The 20,151-nt window shown below is 35.9% G+C and overlaps 1 protein-coding gene across 1 annotated transcript in view; it reads left to right on the top strand.

The window, feature by feature from the left end:
• ZEB1 (zinc finger E-box binding homeobox 1) overlaps positions 1–8,164 on the top strand; it is a 187,828-nt gene extending 179,664 nt beyond the window's left edge. The window contains exons 7-9 of the mRNA XM_045857750.1: positions 1,324–3,134; positions 5,312–5,492; positions 5,625–8,164. Coding sequence (XP_045713706.1) covers positions 1,324–3,134; positions 5,312–5,492; positions 5,625–6,247 — 2,615 coding nt within the window. The 3' untranslated portion in view covers positions 6,248–8,164. The remainder of the gene's footprint in view (positions 1–1,323; positions 3,135–5,311; positions 5,493–5,624) is intronic.
• Positions 8,165–20,151: the final 11,987 nt, after the last annotated feature.

The raw sequence follows: 20,151 nt of genomic DNA, 5'->3' as shown, positions 1-20,151 counted from the left end.
GAGTTTCAGCAAAAATAGCCACTGTCAAGGATGATATAAAATGAACTCTTCATTGAGAAGGAGGCTGTAGTAGGGGACTTCTTGGGTCCCTTTCAGTTCTATTATCTGATTCTCTAATCAAATTTCTGAAAATACATAGCTCACTTTTTAAATCTTTACAACATTGAAGTCATATAACTAGGAGAACTTACATTGCCTTTCCCACTGCTTTTATTTTAATTCTTAGAAAGAGGGAGAGAAAGAGTTTTATTTTAATATTGAGTAGATAAATCAGCATCAGTATATTTTATAATTCTATAGTTAGCCATTCATTAATCTAAAAACAGGTTTAATGTGTGTCTTTGTGACCTGTATACACTGTAATAAATGCAACGGATAAATGGCACACAAACCTCAGAAGTTTCTTATTTCTGAAACTGATAGTCTGTAACCTTTAACTTATAAATTAATGAACTATAAATGTGAAAAATTAGGGTTATATGAAATATTCCATTTAGCTCAGAACTTCTGAAAATTTTCTACCGAAGTATCCCTGATGGCCAAGAATAATAAATGCCTTGTACCCCCTGGCAGGTCTAGGGAAGCAACTTGAAAGGAGACCTCTACAAACAAGAAGCTTCTTTGACACTGTGTTTTTTCCCTAACAATTCACACAAGTGTTGCATTTGTGCAACATAGTATATGTTTTAATATAAAAATAATATTTTAAGTTATCATAACTACTGTCACTAAAATTGAAACTCCAAGATGCTCTGCATACCCACTAGAACATTGCCTTCTGTCTCCTGGAGTACACACATCCGGTTTAATCAAGGCTTACAGAAGTATTTTATATTTGAAATTTTATTACCATTGAGAAATATCTTTTCAAGGAAACCTTGTATATATAGCAAAGAGATTTCTATGTGATTCATGCAATCAGAGATATTCATACTTGTTAAGTCTTATGGAATATTTCACTTACTTTTCTTTCCCCTAATATTAATTTCTCCTGTAGGTGGTTAAGTAAACTGAAATATAGAAAATTACATATATTGGCGAAACAAGAAAAAAATATCTAAAAGAGTAGAATTAAACATATATTGGGTATGTGAAAGTGATTTGAAGTTTTAAAGTTTAGCAGAAATGTTACACACATATGTAGAGAGGATTCCCTTATTAGTTCAATGTTTTACTAGTGTTTATAAATTTATGTAGCTTTTGAAATTAAAATGGTGATTCTAAATAAAACTGTATCACAAACATATGGTAACCTTCTTTCTTGTTTTAGGAGAATGTGGATACATACACATTTATAAATATATATATTTTGTTGTTGTTTAGGAGAGAAGCCATATGAATGCCCAAACTGCAAGAAGCGTTTTTCCCATTCTGGTTCCTATAGCTCACACATAAGCAGTAAGAAATGCATCAGCTTGATGCCTGTGAATGGGCGACCAAGAACAGGACTCAAGACGTCTCAGTGTTCCTCACCATCTCTTTCAGCATCGCCAGGCAGTCCCACGCGACCACAAATACGGCAAAAGATAGAGAATAAACCCCTTCAAGAACAACTTTCTGTAAACCAAATTAAAACTGAACCTGTGGATTATGAATTCAAACCCATAGTGGTTGCTTCAGGAATCAACTGTTCAACCCCTTTACAAAATGGGGTTTTTAGTGGTGGTGGCCCATTACAGGCAACCAGTTCTCCTCAGGGTGTGGTGCAAGCTGTTGTTCTGCCAACAGTTGGTTTGGTGTCTCCCATAAGTATCAATTTAAGTGATATTCAGAATGTACTTAAAGTGGCAGTAGATGGTAATGTAATACGGCAAGTTTTGGAGAATAATCAAGCCAATCTTGCATCCAAAGAACAAGAAACAATCAGTGCTTCATCCATACAGCAAGGTGGCCATTCTGTTATTTCAGCCATCAGTCTTCCTTTGGTTGATCAAGATGGAACAACCAAAATTATCATTAACTACAGTCTTGAACAACCTAGCCAACTTCAAGTTGTTCCTCAAAATTTAAAAAAAGAAAATCCAATCCCAGCAAACAGTTGCAAAAGTGAAAAGTTACCAGAAGATCTTACTGTTAAGTCTGAGAAGGACAAAAGCTTCGAAGGAGGAGTGAATGATAGCACTTGCCTTCTGTGTGATGATTGTCCAGGAGATATTAATGCACTTCCAGAATTAAAGCACTATAACCTAAAACAGCCTGCTCAGCCTCCTCCACTCCCTGCACCAGAAGCTGAGAAGCCCGAGTCCTCTGCTTCATCAGGTTCTGGAGATGGCAATTTGTCTCCCAGTCAGCCACCGTTAAAGAACCTCTTGTCTCTTCTGAAAGCATATTATGCTTTGAATGCACAACCCAGTGCAGAAGAGCTCTCAAAAATTGCTGACTCAGTAAACCTACCACTGGATGTAGTAAAAAAGTGGTTTGAAAAGATGCAAGCTGGACAGATTTCAGTGCAGTCTTCTGAACCATCTTCTCCTGAACCAGGCAAAGTAAATATCTCTGCAAAGAACGATGATCAGCCTCAATCTACAAGTGCAAATGATTCCCAGGACAGCACAATAAACCTACAAAGTCCTCTGAAGATAACTAACTCTCCAGTTTTACCAGTAGGATCAACCATCAATGGTTCCAGAAGTATTACATCCTCCCCATCACCTCTAAACCTTTCTTCATCCAGAAATACACAGGGTTACTTGTACACAGCAGAAGGTGCACAAGAAGAGCCACAAGTAGAACCTCTTGATCTTTCACTACCAAAGCAACAGGGAGAATTATTGGAAAGGTCAACTATCACTAGTGTTTACCAGAACAGTGTTTATTCTGTCCAGGAAGAACCCTTGAACTTGTCTTGCGCAAAAAAGGAGCCACAAAAGGACAGTTGTGTTACAGACTCAGAACCAGTTGTAAATGTAATCCCACCAAGTGCCAACCCCATAAACATTGCTATACCTACAGTCACTGCCCAGTTACCCACAATCGTGGCCATTGCTGACCAGAACAGTGTTCCATGCTTGCGAGCACTAGCTGCCAATAAGCAGACTATTTTGATTCCCCAGGTGGCTTACACATACTCAACTACAGTCAGCCCTGCAGTCCAGGAACCACCCTTGAAAGTGATCCAGCCAAATGGAAATCAGGTAAAAAATAAATAAATAAAATAAAATAAAAAAGAGGCTTCTCCCATCCTGAACCTGTTCAGTAAAATCTAGTTTGACTTATTTCAATGAGTTTTTCTGTAGAGCCAAGCAGGTTGTTAACAAACTGCTTTTTTTGAAAGCAAATAGATGAATGTTTGCTTTGACTTTTGTAGCATTGTTTCTTCAGTTGTTTCCTAATCCAAGGTATAGTTATTAACTAAAGTTTAAAGTGTTATTCTAGTGTGAAAAATGATTGACAAGTCTCAGCTAAAGACTTCACTTTTTTCCCTAATCCTCCCCTGAGGACATGCTCATTGATTTTTAGAGCAAGGGGAGGGGAGGGAGAGAGAGAGGGAGAGAAACATCAAACATCAATGTGAGAGAGAAGCATTAATCAGTTGCCTGTCACAGGTGCCCCACCAGGGACCAACCCATGACCTAGGTACGTGCTCTGACCAGGAATTGAACCTGGGACCTTTGGATTTATGGGACGATGCTGCAACCAACTGAACCACACCAGCCAGGGCAAGAGTTGACTTTTTGAAGCTAGAGACAGAAAAGAAAAATTGGAATACTCACTAATTGGATTTCTGTTTTTATAATAATTTCTGCCTTGCTTATGATGATTAATAAATGAAAATATGCTCCCATTCACAGACATTTCACATCAGGCAAACTTAGCTATCACTTTTTATTTCTTAATTAATACCTTTGTTTATAAAAGGCTTTAGTTAAACAAGAATTAAGTATACAAAGTGAATTTACTGATCATTTTATGAGTTGTAAACTAACAATGTTCAGTATTAATATATATGAGGAAATGTAGTTGTGAATCAGTAAATGCATTTTCCCAGAATTCATGATAGTTCTGGATAAAAACAGTTTGTACGATTGTTGTATGTCTCATTGTGCACGCTTTTTCTGTTGCTAACTTTGATGTCTCTCTACTTTTTCCCCCATCAATTTTGATTGAATCAATGATTTCATCCTTTACCCAAATATTGGCTATAAGTAGGTACAGCTAAAATAATTACAATACCCTGTTCAGTTGTGTTTTATGTTTTTCCCCCTTAGGTATTTCAACCAATTGGGTCTTCTGTAATGGCAATGCCTCTCGAAAAAAAATTTCACGTAACCAGTGAATCCATCTAAATTTTTTGTGTATAGAGCACCATGCACGCCTTTGAATAGTAAAGGAGGAGCCACTAACATTTCACTTAATTATGACTAGATCAAATAGCAGTGAAAGTGAAGTCAGCTTACTTAGCACCCACTGGCAGCTCAGAAATGACCTGGACAGAGAGGGCTGTACCTCTCCTACTTTACAAAGCCATAAGAAATGTTGTGGGAAACCTTTACACTTTAGAAAGTGTGTAGGTTTAGTAGGCAACAGAATGAAATACTTTAGAAAAGACACAGGATCTTAGGGGACCCAGTTCCACTACATACCACACACTCCCTGCAGGATTAGTCTACCATACCTACTTGAGGGCCTCCTGCCAGAAGTTATCTCCCTGAGACAGCCTGAAATGTTTTTATTCCACTGAAATGCTAAAGATTCATTTTAACTAAGAATTCATTTTAAACAAGAATTCTTGTTTAAAAATGTAGACCCTCCTGCATTGTTTTTCCATCTTGCTCCTTAGAAAAATGATGGAGTAAACCACTCTCTTTTCAGGGAGACCAAAGAAGTTAGTTCATAGGACTCTAAAGCTCTGGAAGTTACAATTTGAAGCCCACCTTTTAAAATAGAATCTTAATTTTTGCCCAGTGAAAGCCAGAATGAAAAAATGAAGGTAAAGGATGCCATTAGAAGCTAGTGATTATTAAACAAACTCATAATTTTTCATAAAGTAATGTTTCACAGGGAATTAAGTACATTTGTTATCACACATTTTACATTTTTTCTTTTTGGTGCTTTTTCCTTTCAGTACTAGTCCATCATGCATTTTTGTTACAGTTATGAGTGTTTGCCCCCAGCCTCACTGTGGTCTGCATCAGCCTCTACTTCTCTTGTAGCCCCACTATGGTAACCCATATGCAGTGATGAGCAGTATGCTTGCTTTGGGGAAGGTGTTGAAAGTATAAATCAAAGTAGTTCTTTAACCTACACTTTTGTGTTTCTTATTTATCTTTTAAATTTCAATTAAATTTTCTTACTCCTTTGTTTCCTGCAGGATGAAAGACAGGACACTAGCTCAGAAGGAGTATCAAATGTAGAGGATCAGAATGACTCTGATTCCACACCACCCAAAAAGAAAATGAGGAAGACAGAAAATGGAATGTATGCTTGTGATTTGTGCGATAAGATATTCCAGAAGAGTAGCTCATTACTGAGACATAAATATGAACACACAGGTATGTTGATGACCCTGACAGTTTTTGAAAATTGACTCTGTAGTCCTTTCTACAACCTGAAGTGCCCTCCTAAGTTTTATTTGCTTAAAACCACTGTTTTATTTCATAGTGTCTTTTTTTTTTTTTTTGCAGGAAAAAGGCCTCATGAGTGTGGAATCTGTAAAAAGGCATTTAAACACAAACATCATTTGATTGAACACATGCGATTACATTCTGGAGAAAAGCCCTATCAATGTGACAAATGCGGAAAGCGTTTCTCGCACTCTGGGTCTTATTCTCAGCACATGAATCATCGCTACTCCTACTGCAAGAGAGAAGCAGAGGAACGTGATAGCATGGAGCAGGAAGAGGCAGGACCTGAGGTCCTAACCAGTGAGCATGTTGGTGCAAGGGCATCTCCCTCACAGGTCGACTCAGATGAGAGAGAGAGTTTGACAAGGGAAGAGGATGAAGACAGTGAAAAAGAAGAGGAGGAGGAGGAGGATAAAGAGATGGAAGAACTACAGGAAGAGAAAGAATGTGAAAAACCACAAGTGGATGAGGAGGAGGAAGAAGTAGAGATGGAGGAGGACGAGGAGGAGGAGGAGGAGGAGGAGGAAGAGGAGGAGGGAGAGGAGGAAGAGAATGAGGGAGAAGGAACAAAAACTGAAGGTGCCGTGAAGGATGATGGAGCTGTAAATCAAGTGAGCAGCTTAGAACAAAAAGGAAGCCAGAATAGTGAGCAAGTGTCTGAACAAAAAACAAATGAAGCCTAATAGTTTTTCTAGAAGGAAAATAAATTCTAATTGGTAATGAAGTTTGTTCTATATTATACATGCTTTTCATGGAAACACAGTAATCTGTATACTGTGATTTCTGTTCACTACTGTGTAAAGTAAAAATTTTAAAAAATGCAAAATACAAAAAAAAAGGAAAAAACACAAAAAAATCCAGGTGTGCCTGAACCTCAGACCTAGTAATTTTTCGTGCATTTTTCAAAGTTAGGAACAAGTTTGTAACGTGAAGCAGATTAGAAAACTTTAATGACTCCGAAAGCAAAGATTTAACAGGTTAAAGAAAACTGATTAAACATCTGGCATTGTTTCATTTTATCAGTATTAATTATCACTCTTACGTTGGTTTATTTTTAAGCTGTACAATTGGGAGACATTTTATAATTTTTTATTGGTAAACATATGCTAAATCCGCTTCAGTATTTTACTATGTTTTTTTACAATGTGAGAACTTCTGCACTACAAAATTCCCTTCACAGAGAAGTATATTGCAGTTCCAAATCGTGCTAACTACCTTTTATAAATTCAATTTAGAAGGTAGTAATTTCTAATATTTAGATTTCAGAGTAGAGTGTATTCTCATTTAAAGTGTATTGTTAGCCTTAAGAAAGCAGCCGATAGAAGAACTGAAGTTCCTTACTCACGTGGTTTCAAATGGAGTTCGAAAGATTGTCTTTGCGTTCTGACTGCAGGGACTAACAGTGTTAATACTGTAAGGACAGCAGAGTTGTCGGAATCAGTGTTTGTAATTGTGTTTGAGTATGTAGTAACAAATATGAAGGATATGATATGAAGCTTTGTATCTCCTTTGGCCTTAAGCAAGACCTGTGTGCTGTAAGTGCCATTTATCAGTATTTTCAAGGCTCTAACCCGCCATCATTCAGTGTGTGGCCTACAATAACTAGCATTTGTTGATTTGTTTGTTTTATCAAAATTCCAAAATAAAACTTAAAACCACTGACTCTGTCAGAGAAACCGAAACACTGGGACATTTCATCTTTTAATTCCTCAGTATTCATTTTGCGTTAATTGACTTTCAGAATTTCTCTACAGAAATGAAAGGGAAATTTTCTAATCTGCTTTATCCATGCACTTGCATTTCTGACATGGACATGCCATTGTTATTTGGCTCATAACTGTTTCCAAATGTTAGTTATTATGGACCCAGTTTATTAACAACATTAGCTGATTTTTACCTATCAGTATTATTTTATTTCTTTTAGTTTATAGATCTGTGCAACATTTTTGTACTGTATGTCTTCAAATCTGGCAGTATTAATACCCTTCTTACTGACATATGTACTTTTAGTTTTAGAAAACTTTTATATTTATGTGTCTTATTTTTATATTTCTTTATTTATTACACAGTGTAGTGTATAATACTGTAGTTTGTATTAATACAATAATATATTTTAGTATGAAAATTTGGAAAGTTGATAAGATTTAAAGTAGAGATGCAATTGGTTCTCTTGCATTGAGATTTGATTTAACAGTGTTATGTTAACATTTATACTTGCCTTGGGACTGTAGAACAGAATTTAAATGGGAATGTATTAGTTTTACAACTACAATCAAGTCATTTTACCTTTACCCAGTTTTTAATATAAAACTCTTCAATTTTGAAATTCACTGTGTGACTAATAGCATGATGCTCTGCGGTTTTATTAAGAGATTAGCCTAACCATAAAATTCTCATTTCCTTAGTAAGCCAAATTAGGATAACCTTATATAAACAGTGTTGGGAACAATGTTTAACATTTTGTGCCAATTTGTTCCTGTATTCATGTATGTAAGTTACAAATCTGACTCTTCATTTTTAAGTTCCTTGTTACACCGTGATCATTTTCTAGTTTTTTACCAGACTCCCCATCTCACAATAAAATGCATCAACAAGCCTGACCTGCTGTCATCTTTTAATCCTTGCCAAGATTATCTTCAGAAAACTCCCTTTGAAATGGGGTATTAACGCTGTCATCCTGCACTTGATTTATATTGGGCTGAGTTTGGGTAACAAACTAAATGTTTTAGATATCCATCACTAAATTATGGATTTTCCTGGGGCTGTTTCTGGAAAGGTCAGTGTTGACAGCTAAAAGGCCTCCTCAGAGGTTGCTCCCTCTTCCTAAAACCCTTAACTCTTGATCTGCAGGTCACTCCAGGGAAGCCTGAGTTCAGGATGCCTTTCTGCCGCACCCCCACAGCTCCTTGTACCTTTCTCATCATAGCTCGTAGGCAGGTGTTCATATTTCTTACCCACTGGGGACAGGGGCCGTGTCTGCCATGCTCACTCTCTCATCCCCGATGCCTCACGGAGTGGCTGGCACCAGCAGGTGCCACGTTGAATGAAAGTATAATTTGCATGTTACCATAGCTCAGCTACATTTTTACTACTCTTCAGCTTCTAATCTGAGAACATGTATGTTAAATGATTGCGATAATTTAATAATTCTCTTACTCAGGTCCTAGTAAACACCAGACAAAATAGACAAACACTAAATTATACCTTTTTCTGTTGCCATACAGTTCTAATTTGAGAGTTTATTTCTAGGTGTATTCCTGGTGTTTAACTTCATGGTACATGACACAGGCATTCAAGGCCTGCAGATATGACTGTCTCCCATAGAAGTGACAGGCCAATCCTAGTAGACTCTTATTTTAGGACCCAGTTCCCTTTTTATAGCCTCACACTCCTAGGTGCTTGTTAATATCAGGTTTCTTCATTTCTTTGGTCACTGAGAACAGCCATCCAATAAACAAATTGTACAGGACTAGGAAATAAGAATAAATAACCCTTCTTAAGAGTCTTTCATACTGTAATCACTGCAATGAGCTCAAAGAAGGCAGTGCTTGATACAGATGGATAAATGGTTAATACAGGAGTCTCGGCATTATTAGAGAAGTCTTGAAAAGTAAAATGTGTGAACACTTCCTTGCATTCCCTCAAATTATATAACAAGAGTGCTGTGTGTTATTTACCTTGTGCCATGCAGAGGTGCTTCACTGCTGTTATCAAGATTAATTTTCACAAAAGCCTTACAAAATGTAAAGACCATGTGCCCATGAACACATACAATTTAAGCAGCAGCAGCAGGATTTGAACACAGGTCTATCTGACTTGAAGATCCATGCTCTTCACTAGCCTCTGTCACTTCTCATGTAAGAACAGCTTATACTATCTACATTTAAACTCAAGCCTGGACTTAAAGAATATAAGTAGAAAATGTCAGTAAGACCAATATACATTTCATAATGTGGAAAGAAAAAGGATAGCATGAGGTTTTTCTAATCTGTGTGCAAACAAGATTTGCCTTGACACGGACAGAGTGTGGGGGGCTGGGGTGGGTGGGGTGGGAGGAATGGTGGGGAGAAATGGAGACAACTGTACTTGAACTAGAAGAAATTTTAAATAAAATTTTTAAAAGATTTGCCTTGAAAATATGAACTTAGGACAGATTTCTTAAGATCAATGGGAGGATATATTAGGACAATCACAATATAGACTTTGTTTCTGAACCTTAAAAAACAGCGGAAGCCCCTCTGCTCTAGTGAACACACATTGGTTCAACATTTTTTCCCCAACAACATATGGGTGTTCATGAAAAGAAAAAATATGGGTTGTAAAACAACTTTCAAACTCAAAAGTATTGCAAAATGCATTCCTTGAATACAAAAACTAGAAATTAATAGGAGAAATTTATCTGGGAAATCCTTCCAAAATTACTAGAACTTGACAACATTTTTAAACCGTGGGTGAAAATCATAATTATGAAAATGAACTAGATGAAAATGCAACATATCAAAACTTGCGTGCAGCAAAAACAGTGAGTTTAAAAAATTGTAACATGAAATGCTTGTATCGGGAACACTAGAGGGCTTAATCATCTAAGCTTCCATTTAAGAAAATATAAAAAGAATAAAATTAAATCCAAAGGAAGTGGAGGGGATGCAATGGTAAAAGACAAATCAATAGCATAGAAAATAGAAAGAATGGAGTAAATCAATGAAATCAGAACCTGATTCTTTGACGATTTAGAAAATTCATAAACCTCTAGCCAAATAGAACAAAGAAAAACGAGAATACAAATTACCAATGTCAAGAATGAGACTAGAAACCTACAGATAAAAGGATAAAAAGAAAATACCATGAATTGTATGCCAATGAAATGGACAACTTTGATGAAAATGACACATTTCTTGAAAGACCCAAAATACAAAAATCACTGAAGAAGAAATAGATACCCTGGATAGTTCAAGAAGTGAAATTTCCCGTTGAAAATCCTCCCTCAAAGAAAACTCCCGTCCCAGGTGTCTTCAATGGTGAATTCTACCAAACATTTAAGGAAGATATGTACCAATACTACACAAACCCATCCGGAAAATAGAAGAGGAGAAAACACTTCCTACCTTAATCTGTAAAACCAACATTAACCTGATACCAAAACCAGGTAATGACATTATAAGAAACAAAACTACACATCAATATCCCTCTTGAATATAGATGCACAATCCTTAACAAAATATTAGGAAATCAATTTGAACAATGTATCAAGAGGAAAATACATCATGAGCAAATGGGATTTATCCCAGGATTTCAAGGTTGGTTTAGCTTTTGGAAATAAAAGTAATGCATCATATTTACAGACCAAAGAGAAAAATCATGTGATTTTTTCAATAGGTATTGAAGAAGCATCTGACAAAATTCAACACCAAGTCATAAAATTATCAGCAATCTATGAATAGAAGGGCATTTCTTCAGCTTCATAAAAGACATCTACAAAGACCCTATAGTTAATATCAATATTGTGAAAAAACAGATGTTTTTCTCCTAAGGTTATGAAAAGGCAAGAATGTCTGCTCTCACTTTTGTCATACATGCTAGAGGTACCACCAGGTACGACATGACAAGAAAAAGAAAAGCATACAAATGAGGGTGGGGGGAATGAAACTGTATTTGCAGATAGCTTGGTTGGATATGTAGAAAGCAAGGATACTAGGTCATTATACAAAAATCATGTTCTATATAGTAGTCATAAGAAATGAAAATTTAAGTTTAAAAACTACTATTAAAATATGAAATATTTAGGAAAATATGGGCAAAACCTATACTGACAACTACAAAACATTGCTGAAAAATTAAATATGCAAAGAAAGGGATAGTCCATGTTTATGGATCAGAAGATTCAATATCACTACTGTGTTGATCTTCCTCAACTTTAATGATTGATTAAAATTCGAATGAAAATTCCAGCCACATAATTGTAGAAATTAACAGGCTTATTCTACATTTATATGGAAATGTGATATACTTCAAGTAGGTGAAACAATTTTGGAAAAGAATAAAGTTGGAGGATTTGCACTACCTGATTTCTAGAGTCACTGTAAAATTACAGTAGACAATACAGAATTGTACTGGTATGGGAATGGACATATAGAGCAGGGAAACAATTAAGAGTTGAGCCCTGGCTGGTATGGCTCAGTGGCTTGAGTTCTGGCCTGTGAGCCAAAGGGTTGCCAGTTCAGTTCCCAGTCAGGGCACATACTTGGGTTGCTGTATGGGGTGTGTGAGAGGCAATCTCACATGATGTTTCTCTCCCTCTCTCCCTACCCTTCTCTCTAAAAACAAATAAATAATTTTTTAAAAAAATAGAGTTGAGAAAAGTTCCACATTTTCATAGCCCATTGATTTTTGCCAATGGTGCCAAGATAATCCAATGGTGGAACATCTTTTCAATACATACTGCTGATATTAGACATCCATATCCATGAAAACAAACTTGATCCCTACCTTACACCTTACACAAAAGTTGTTTCAAAATAGATTATAGACCTAAATATAAGCTAAAATTACAAACCATCCAGAAGAAAATGTGAAAAATTCTTTGTGATCTTGAGTTAGGCAAAGATTTTCTAGGTAAGGCACAACAAGGGTGAATGCATTATAGAAGAAGAATTTACGCACTGACCTTCACAAAAGAATTAAAACTTTAGCTCTTCAAAAGATGTGTTAAGAAAATCATAAGGGAAGACACAGACTGGGAGAAAATATTTGCCAACATATACGCCCAAAAGAAATGAAAATGTGTCCACACAAAAACCTGTATACAATGTTTATAGCAGCATTATTTATAATAGCTAAAAAGTGGAAACAACCCCAATGTCAATCAGCTGATGAATAGATAAATGTGGTATATCCATGCAATGCAATACTATTTAACACTAAAAAGGAGTGAAGGATAGATGCATGCTAGCTGCAACATGGATGAACCTTGAGAACCTTAAACTAAGTGAAAGAAGCTAGTCACAAAATACTACATATTTTTTTCCATTATATGAAATCTCTATAGTAGGCAAATAGAGACTGCTGATGGATATGGGTTTCTTTGGGGAGGGGGTAATTAAAGTGTTCCAGAATAGTTATGGTGATATTTGTACAACTCTGAAATATACTAAAAACCATGGAATTTTACATTTTAAATGGGCAACTTCAAGATATGTGAATTATATCAAACTTTAATATATATATATATATATACACACACACAGTTTGAATGATAAAGAACTCATACAATTGAATAATAAAATGACTGCAGTTTTTAATTGAACAAAAGATTTAAACAAAAGATTTGAACTTTACCAAAGAAGGTACACAGATAGGAAATAAGCATATGAAAATAGGATCAACAACATTAGTCATTAGGGAAAGGCAAATTAAACCACAGTGTGCTACCACTAATTTTAGCCAAGAGAATGGCTAAAATTTAAAAAAGATTATCAGCAATCCCAAATGTTGACCAGGATACAGATCAACTGAAACTTTCATGCATTACTGGTGGGAATTTAAGATAGTATAACAACTTTAGAAAATAGTTTTCAGTGTCTTATAAACACATACTTAACATATAACCCAGAAATTCCACTCCTTGGTATTTATCCAAGACAAATGAAAACATATGTCCACTCAAAGACTTGTATTATGATGTTCATAAGCACTTTTAGTTGCATAGTCAAACTGGAAATAACCCAAATTTGTATCAACCAGTGAATGAATAAACAAATTGCAATGTTTCTGTAGAATGTAATAGCACAGCAGTAAATAGCAGCAAACACGTAACAACACGGATGATCTCAAAGGCAGATATGCCGAGCACTGTATGTTTGTGTGACAGCTCCATGGGTACATGCATTTATAAAAACTATCTTTTGTGATGTTAACCTCCATCATCTTTATTAATTAAAAGAAGATCAAAACAACAGGTAATGAGCACTGGTTTTGTGTTCGAAGTATATATTTGAGTGGTTTTGCTACTGTTTTTTGAAGTAACTCAGTACTTCCATTACTGGGTAGGTACTGGAAGTTGTGAAGGGAAATATCTCCTAAGGGGAGACATATTTAAGGAAAACTATGTTAGGTTTTTAAAAAAATTATCTGGGTCTGTAGAAAATGCTGTATTCTATTATTATTTGGGGGCTCATATAGTCTTTTTATTGTGGTAAAATACACAACCCAGAAGCTACCATTTTAACCATTTTAAGTGGACATTTCAGTGGCATTAAGTACCTGCACAATGTTGTGTTGTGTGGCCATCACCACCGTCCGTTTTCACCGTCCCAGACATCCACTCTGTACCATCATATAATCCCTCTCTGCCTCTCCAGCCAGTCTTCACCTCTGTTCTACTTTCTGTCTCTGTGAATTTGTTCACTCCAGATGCTTCACATAAGTGGACTCATGTAGTATTCGTCCTTTGTGTCTGGCTTGTTTCACCCAGCATAAAGCCCTCAAGGTTTATCCATGTTGTAAAATATATCAAAATTTCCATCCTTTTTAAAGCTAAATAATACTCCATTGTATGTATATGCCATATCCTGGTTATCCACTCATCTGTTAAGGAATACTCTGTTGTGCCCATGTTTGGCTGTTGGGAATAACACTTCTATTGACATTGATGTGTTGGTGTCTGAGTCCTGCTTTCCACTCTCTTGGGTATACACACAAAAGAGGAGTTGCCAGACCACATGGTGATCCAATGTTGATGTTTTTGAGGAGGTGCCCAACGGTCTTCCACAGTGTCACACAATTTTATATTCTCCCAGCAATGCACAAGTGTTCTGATTTCCCCACATCCTTGCCAACACTTGTTATTTTGTTTCGTTTGTTAATAATAGCCTTTCTGATGAGTGTGAGATGGCATCTCACAACATTTTTAATATGCATTGACTCTTGATTTCCTTGCCCTTGCCCCAAATCTGCTTCTCCCCTAGCTATCCCGATCCCAGTAACAACCGAAAACAGCAGTTTTAATTTTTCTGGTTGCCATAGGCTCTATTATTTAGCTACAGATGCAAACATCTAGCAAGGTAAAAGCAAGATAAAAATTAAGACCTACCAGAACGTATGGCTGTCACTTAATTAATTAACTCGGTATTTGTTGAAATTGATTGAAAGGCAGTGCGCTTAGTGTTAAGGGCAAGCAGAACGGCCGTGCTCGCAGTCCAGCTTACACAATGAAGCGCCTGACAGCTCTGTGATCCTGGTCGGGTCACCTGCCAGTCAGAGCCTCTGTTCCCTCCATGGTAAAATGGAGACAATGTGCACAGAACCCACTTAAAAAGGCTGTAATGATGATGGAGTTCATGCAATAAAAGCACTTAGAACAGTGCTGGGCACATGTTGTTAACTGCATGTTAGCTGTTGTTATCTATATTTGGAATGTATTGTGACAATAAAGCATGCGTGGAAATACCTTAGTGTGCCATAGGCTACTGTCACATACAGAGAAGTACAATGCAGGGCACCATAAGGAAACAGCCCCCCTTTCTTTCCCATGTTTCTCCTTCCTTTGGGTCTTTCTCTTCATTTATACAATCAAATTTCTTTATTAAGTCTTCTATCACAAAGAAACCTCTGGCTTCTTCCAGTCAGACAGACCCAGGTTTCAATTTCAGAATGCTAGAAATCACTTCTCAGATTCTTGATTTGTAAACTGTATTTAACATTCTCCCTCATGAGGACTAAACGTGTATGAATGTTTTGAGCATGTGTCACATACAGTAGGTGCTTAACAGAGAGATTTCCTCTCCTGACTATCCATCTTCACATGCTGCCTGATTAATGGTCCTTAAGGACACCTCTGACTGCAGCTTTCTATTCCTGCCTGACCACTGCTTGTGCAGGGAAAGCCAAATTCCTTAGCACATACACCTTATTTCCACCAATAATATTAGTGGCTAATATTTATTGATTTATTTTTCATGCATGTTCACTTACACTAATAACACTACATTTACACTGTTATCGCCATGGGATGTAGATTTGGGTTAGACTGGAGAATTTCTCAAATGCACTAAAGCCTTCTGTAGTACACAGAAGTTTGGGTATACTGTCTGACTTACTCTGTATCAGACACCAGACTAAGTGAAATACACTTCTTAACTCTAATCCTCATAGCAACACCTTGAGATCAGTCCTGTGGTATAATATAAATACAAATATATTTAAATGGGGTTTGTGAGAAAATGATAGAGTAGGAAATGCCAGGAACCTGTCTCACTTCCTGGACAACAACTTGCTTGGGCAGAATATGCCCAATGTAACTATTTTGGACCTCCGAAATTTATTGACATCTTCCATCTCTCAGAGGATAACTTGGACAGTAAATTTCCGTTAATATCAGTTGATTTTAGCTCTTAGCACAGTCATAGCTACCCATCCCTATGAAGGCAGCTGTATGTGTATTCCTGGAATGTCTTGTACACAGCTTGCAGAATCTAGAGTGTGCACAAAGAACCTTGTCTTCTAAACATCAGAGATCTGTGTTCTCTGATTGCTGATCGCTGCTGCTTTTTTTTTTTCGAGATTTTATTTATTCATTTTTAGAGAGGGAAGGGAGGGAGAAAGAGAAAGAGAGAGAGAAACATCAATGTGCAGTTGCTGGGGGTTATGGCCTGCAACCCAGGCATGTACCCTGACTGGGAATCGAACCTGCGACACTTTGGTTTGCAGTCCACACTCAATCCACTGAGCTATGCTAGCCAGGGCCTGATTGCTTCTTCTGATCACAGAGGTGCATACAAAAAGATGGGGGGCCATTTTTGTGCCTCCCCTCCATTGTTGCAAACTACTCTTCTTCCACATCAAGTTACTTCCAACACCCCTTCATATTTCATTTCTTCTGCTTTTGAGAGTAAGATATGACCACATTCAAAAACAGCTGATATACAGGGAAAACTAGAAAGTGACTGCACATGCTCAGGGAAAGGCTCAGAAAATACTTTACAGAACCATAAGTTTACACCTCGGGCTAACCCCTGGCACAGAGCCCACAACAAAAAATAAAATGAAGTAAAGATAACAAACAGAAAACCCTGAGGAAAGGAGAGAATCTGTTTTCCAGAGTTACCACATTATTAGACTCACATGTCCAGTGTTTAGCAAGAACAAAAGAAAAAAAATCATGAGGCATACAAAGAAACAGAAAAGTATGGCCCATTCAAAAGAAAAAAAATAATAATAAAAACTGTTCCTGAAAAAGATCTGATGGCAGATATAATGGACAAAGACTTTAAAACAACTGTCTTAAAGATGCTTGATGAGCTAAAGAAAAATGTGGCGAAAGTCAAGAAAATGAACTGTAAGCAAAATGGAAATATTAATAAAGAGATAGAAACTCAAAGAAAAACCAAAAAGAAATTCTGAAGCAGAAAAGTACAATAACTAAAATTTAAAAAACCAATAGAGAGATTCAAAAGCAGAATTAAGTAGGCATAGATGTAATCAGCAAACTAATTACAGGACAATGGAAATAAAATAGAACTATATGTCAACTACATAAACAACTACATGTCAACAAACTGTACAATCTGGAAAAAATGGAAAAATTCCTGGAAATATGCAATCTTCCAATACTGAATCAAGAAGTAACAGAAAATCTGAACAGATTGAATTACAACTAATGAAATTAAAGCAGTAATAATAATAATAACAACAACTCCCAATAAACAGAAGTTCTGGACCAAATGATTTCACAGATTAATTTTACTAAACACTCAAGAACGAATAGCTATCCTTCTCAAACTATTCCAAAAATTCAAAAAAAAGGGAAGACTCCCAACCTCGTTTCAATAGGCCACCATTATCCTAATTCCAAAATGAGATAAAGACATTACAATATCCTTGATGAACATAAATGTAAAAATCTTCAAAAAATATTAGCAAACCAGATCCAGAAATACATTAAAAAGATCATATACCATGATCAAATAAGATTCCTTCTTGAAATGCAAGGTTGGTATAACTATGCAAATCACAAACATGCATGACACACAACACAAAAAAATGCAGGATAAAAATCATATGATCTATAAATAGATGCAGAAAAGCATTTGTCATAGCCCAGCTCCCATTTGTGATTGAAAACTCTCAACAAAATAGGAATAGTGGGAACATACCTCAACGTAATAAAGGCTGTATATGATAAACCCGCAGCTAACATATTTAATTGGCAAAAACTAAAAGCATTTCCCTTAAAATGAGAAACTAGAGAAAAAGAAATAAAAGGCATCCAAATTTGAAAGAAAGAAATAAAATTGTCAATACTTGCTGTATATAGAAAATTCTAAAGATGGCACCAAAAAAACACTAGAATTGATAAATGAATTCAGTAAAGTAGCAGGACACAAAATTAATGTTCAGAAATCATTTGTATTTTTACACATCAATAATGAACTATCAGAAAGGGAAACTAAAAAAAATCACATTTACAATTGCACCAAAAAATTAAATAAAATAGCCCTGGCTGGTATAATGGAGTGGATTGAGTGCCAACCTGTGAACCAAAAAGTCACTGGTTCAATTCCAAGAGAGGACACATGCCTGGGTTGTGGTTCAGGTCCCCAATTGGGGGTATAGGAGAGGCAACCCAATGATGTATGTCTCACACATCAGTGTCTCTTTCCCTCTCTTTCTCCCTCCCTTTCCCTCTCTCTAAAAATAAATAAATAAAATCAAAAAATAAATACCTTGGAATAAATTTAATCAAGAAGATATATTGTACTTGGAAAATTTTTTGACAATGAAAAAAATTAAAGATGCAAATAAATGCAGGCCTATAGCATGCTCATGGATAGGAAGAATTAACATTATTAAAATATCCATACTATCCAAAGCAAACTATAGATTCAATGCAATTCCCATAAAAATATCGATGGTGTATTTCACATAACTAGAACAAATAATCTAAATACTTATATGAAACTACAAAAGACCCTGAATAGCAAAAGCAATATTGACAAGGAAAATCAAGGTTGGATGATACCAAACTATACTACAAAGGTATAATAATCAAAACAGTATGATACTGGCATAAACACAGACACATAGATCAAAGGAACAGATAGAAAGCCTGGAAATAAACCCACACCAATATGGGCAATTAATATTTGACAAAGGAGGCAAGAACATGCAATGGGGTAGAGAGAGTCTCTTCAATAGATGGTGTTGGGAAATTTGGACAGACACATGAAAAAAAGTGAAACTACACCACTTTCTTACACCATACCCAAGAATAAACTTAAAATGGATTAAAGACTTAACTATAATGTTTAAAACCATAAAACTCCTAGAAGAAAACACAGGCAATAAAATCTTGGACATTTCTCATAGCAACATTTTTCTGATATAGAAAAATGAGAAGCAAAAGAAAAATCTCCTTGGGTAAGGGAAACAGAAGAAAAACTAAGCAAATGAGACTACATCAAACTAAAAACTTTTTCACAGCAAAGGAAACCATCAACAAAATGAAAAGACAGCCTACAGAATGAGAGAATATGTTTGCTAATGATATATATGAGAAGGAGTTAATATCCAAATTTTATAAAGAACTCATAGAACTCAATACCAAAAAATTTACAATCCAATTAAAAATAGGCAAAGATAAATAGATGATACTTCTCCAAAGACCACATACAGATGGTCAATAGACATGTGAAAAGATGTTCAATGTCACTAATTACCAGAGAAATGCAAATGAAAACCACAATGAGATATCACCTAACACCTGTCAGATGACTAACATCAGTAAGTCAACAAACAAGTGTTGGCAAGGATGTGGAGAAAAGGGAACCATTGTGTACTCTTGGTGGAAATGCAATTAGTGCAGCCACTATGGAAAACAACATGGAGGTTCCTTAAAAATATAAAAATGGAACTACATTATGACCCAGCATAATGGGTCATATATATACTGGGTATATATCCAAAACAACACTAATTCAAAAGAATATATGCACCCCAATGTTCATTGCAAAGTTATTTACAATACCCAAGATAGGGAAGCAATTCAAGTGCCCATCAACAGACAAGAGAATAAAACAGTGGTAGTTCATATATACAATGGACTATTACTTGACCATAAAAAAGAATGAAATTTTGACATTTTGACAGCATGTATGAACCTAGAGGGTATTATGCTAAGTAAAAGAAGTTAGTCAGGGAAAGACAAATACCATATGATTTCAATTATCATATTTTTCAGACCATAAGATGCACCTAGGTTTTAGAGGAGGAAAATAGGGAAAAAATTTTTGAAGCAAAAAATGTGGTAAAATATTTAATAACATAAAAATATAATATTTCACCAATGTAAATGTAAACAGAACTCAACAGCAGCGTTAATAACCATTATTCCTCCCAAATGGGGGGGGGGTGCATCTTATACTCTGAAAAATACAGTATATGTTGAATCTAAAGAACAATGTAAATGAGCAAACCAAACAGAAACAGACTCATAGATACAGAGAAGAGAATAATTATTGTTAAAGGGGAATGAGTTGGGGGACTGGGTGAAAAAGGTGAAGGGATTGAGAAGTACAGATTATAGTTACAGAAT

This window comes from Phyllostomus hastatus, unplaced genomic scaffold (assembly GCF_019186645.2).
Source record: "Phyllostomus hastatus isolate PE091 unplaced genomic scaffold, TTU_PhHast_1.1 phas_scaffold_1674, whole genome shotgun sequence".
Lineage (NCBI taxonomy): Eukaryota > Metazoa > Chordata > Mammalia > Chiroptera > Phyllostomidae > Phyllostomus > Phyllostomus hastatus.
This window is presented reverse-complemented; position numbering and strand designations above follow the sequence as displayed.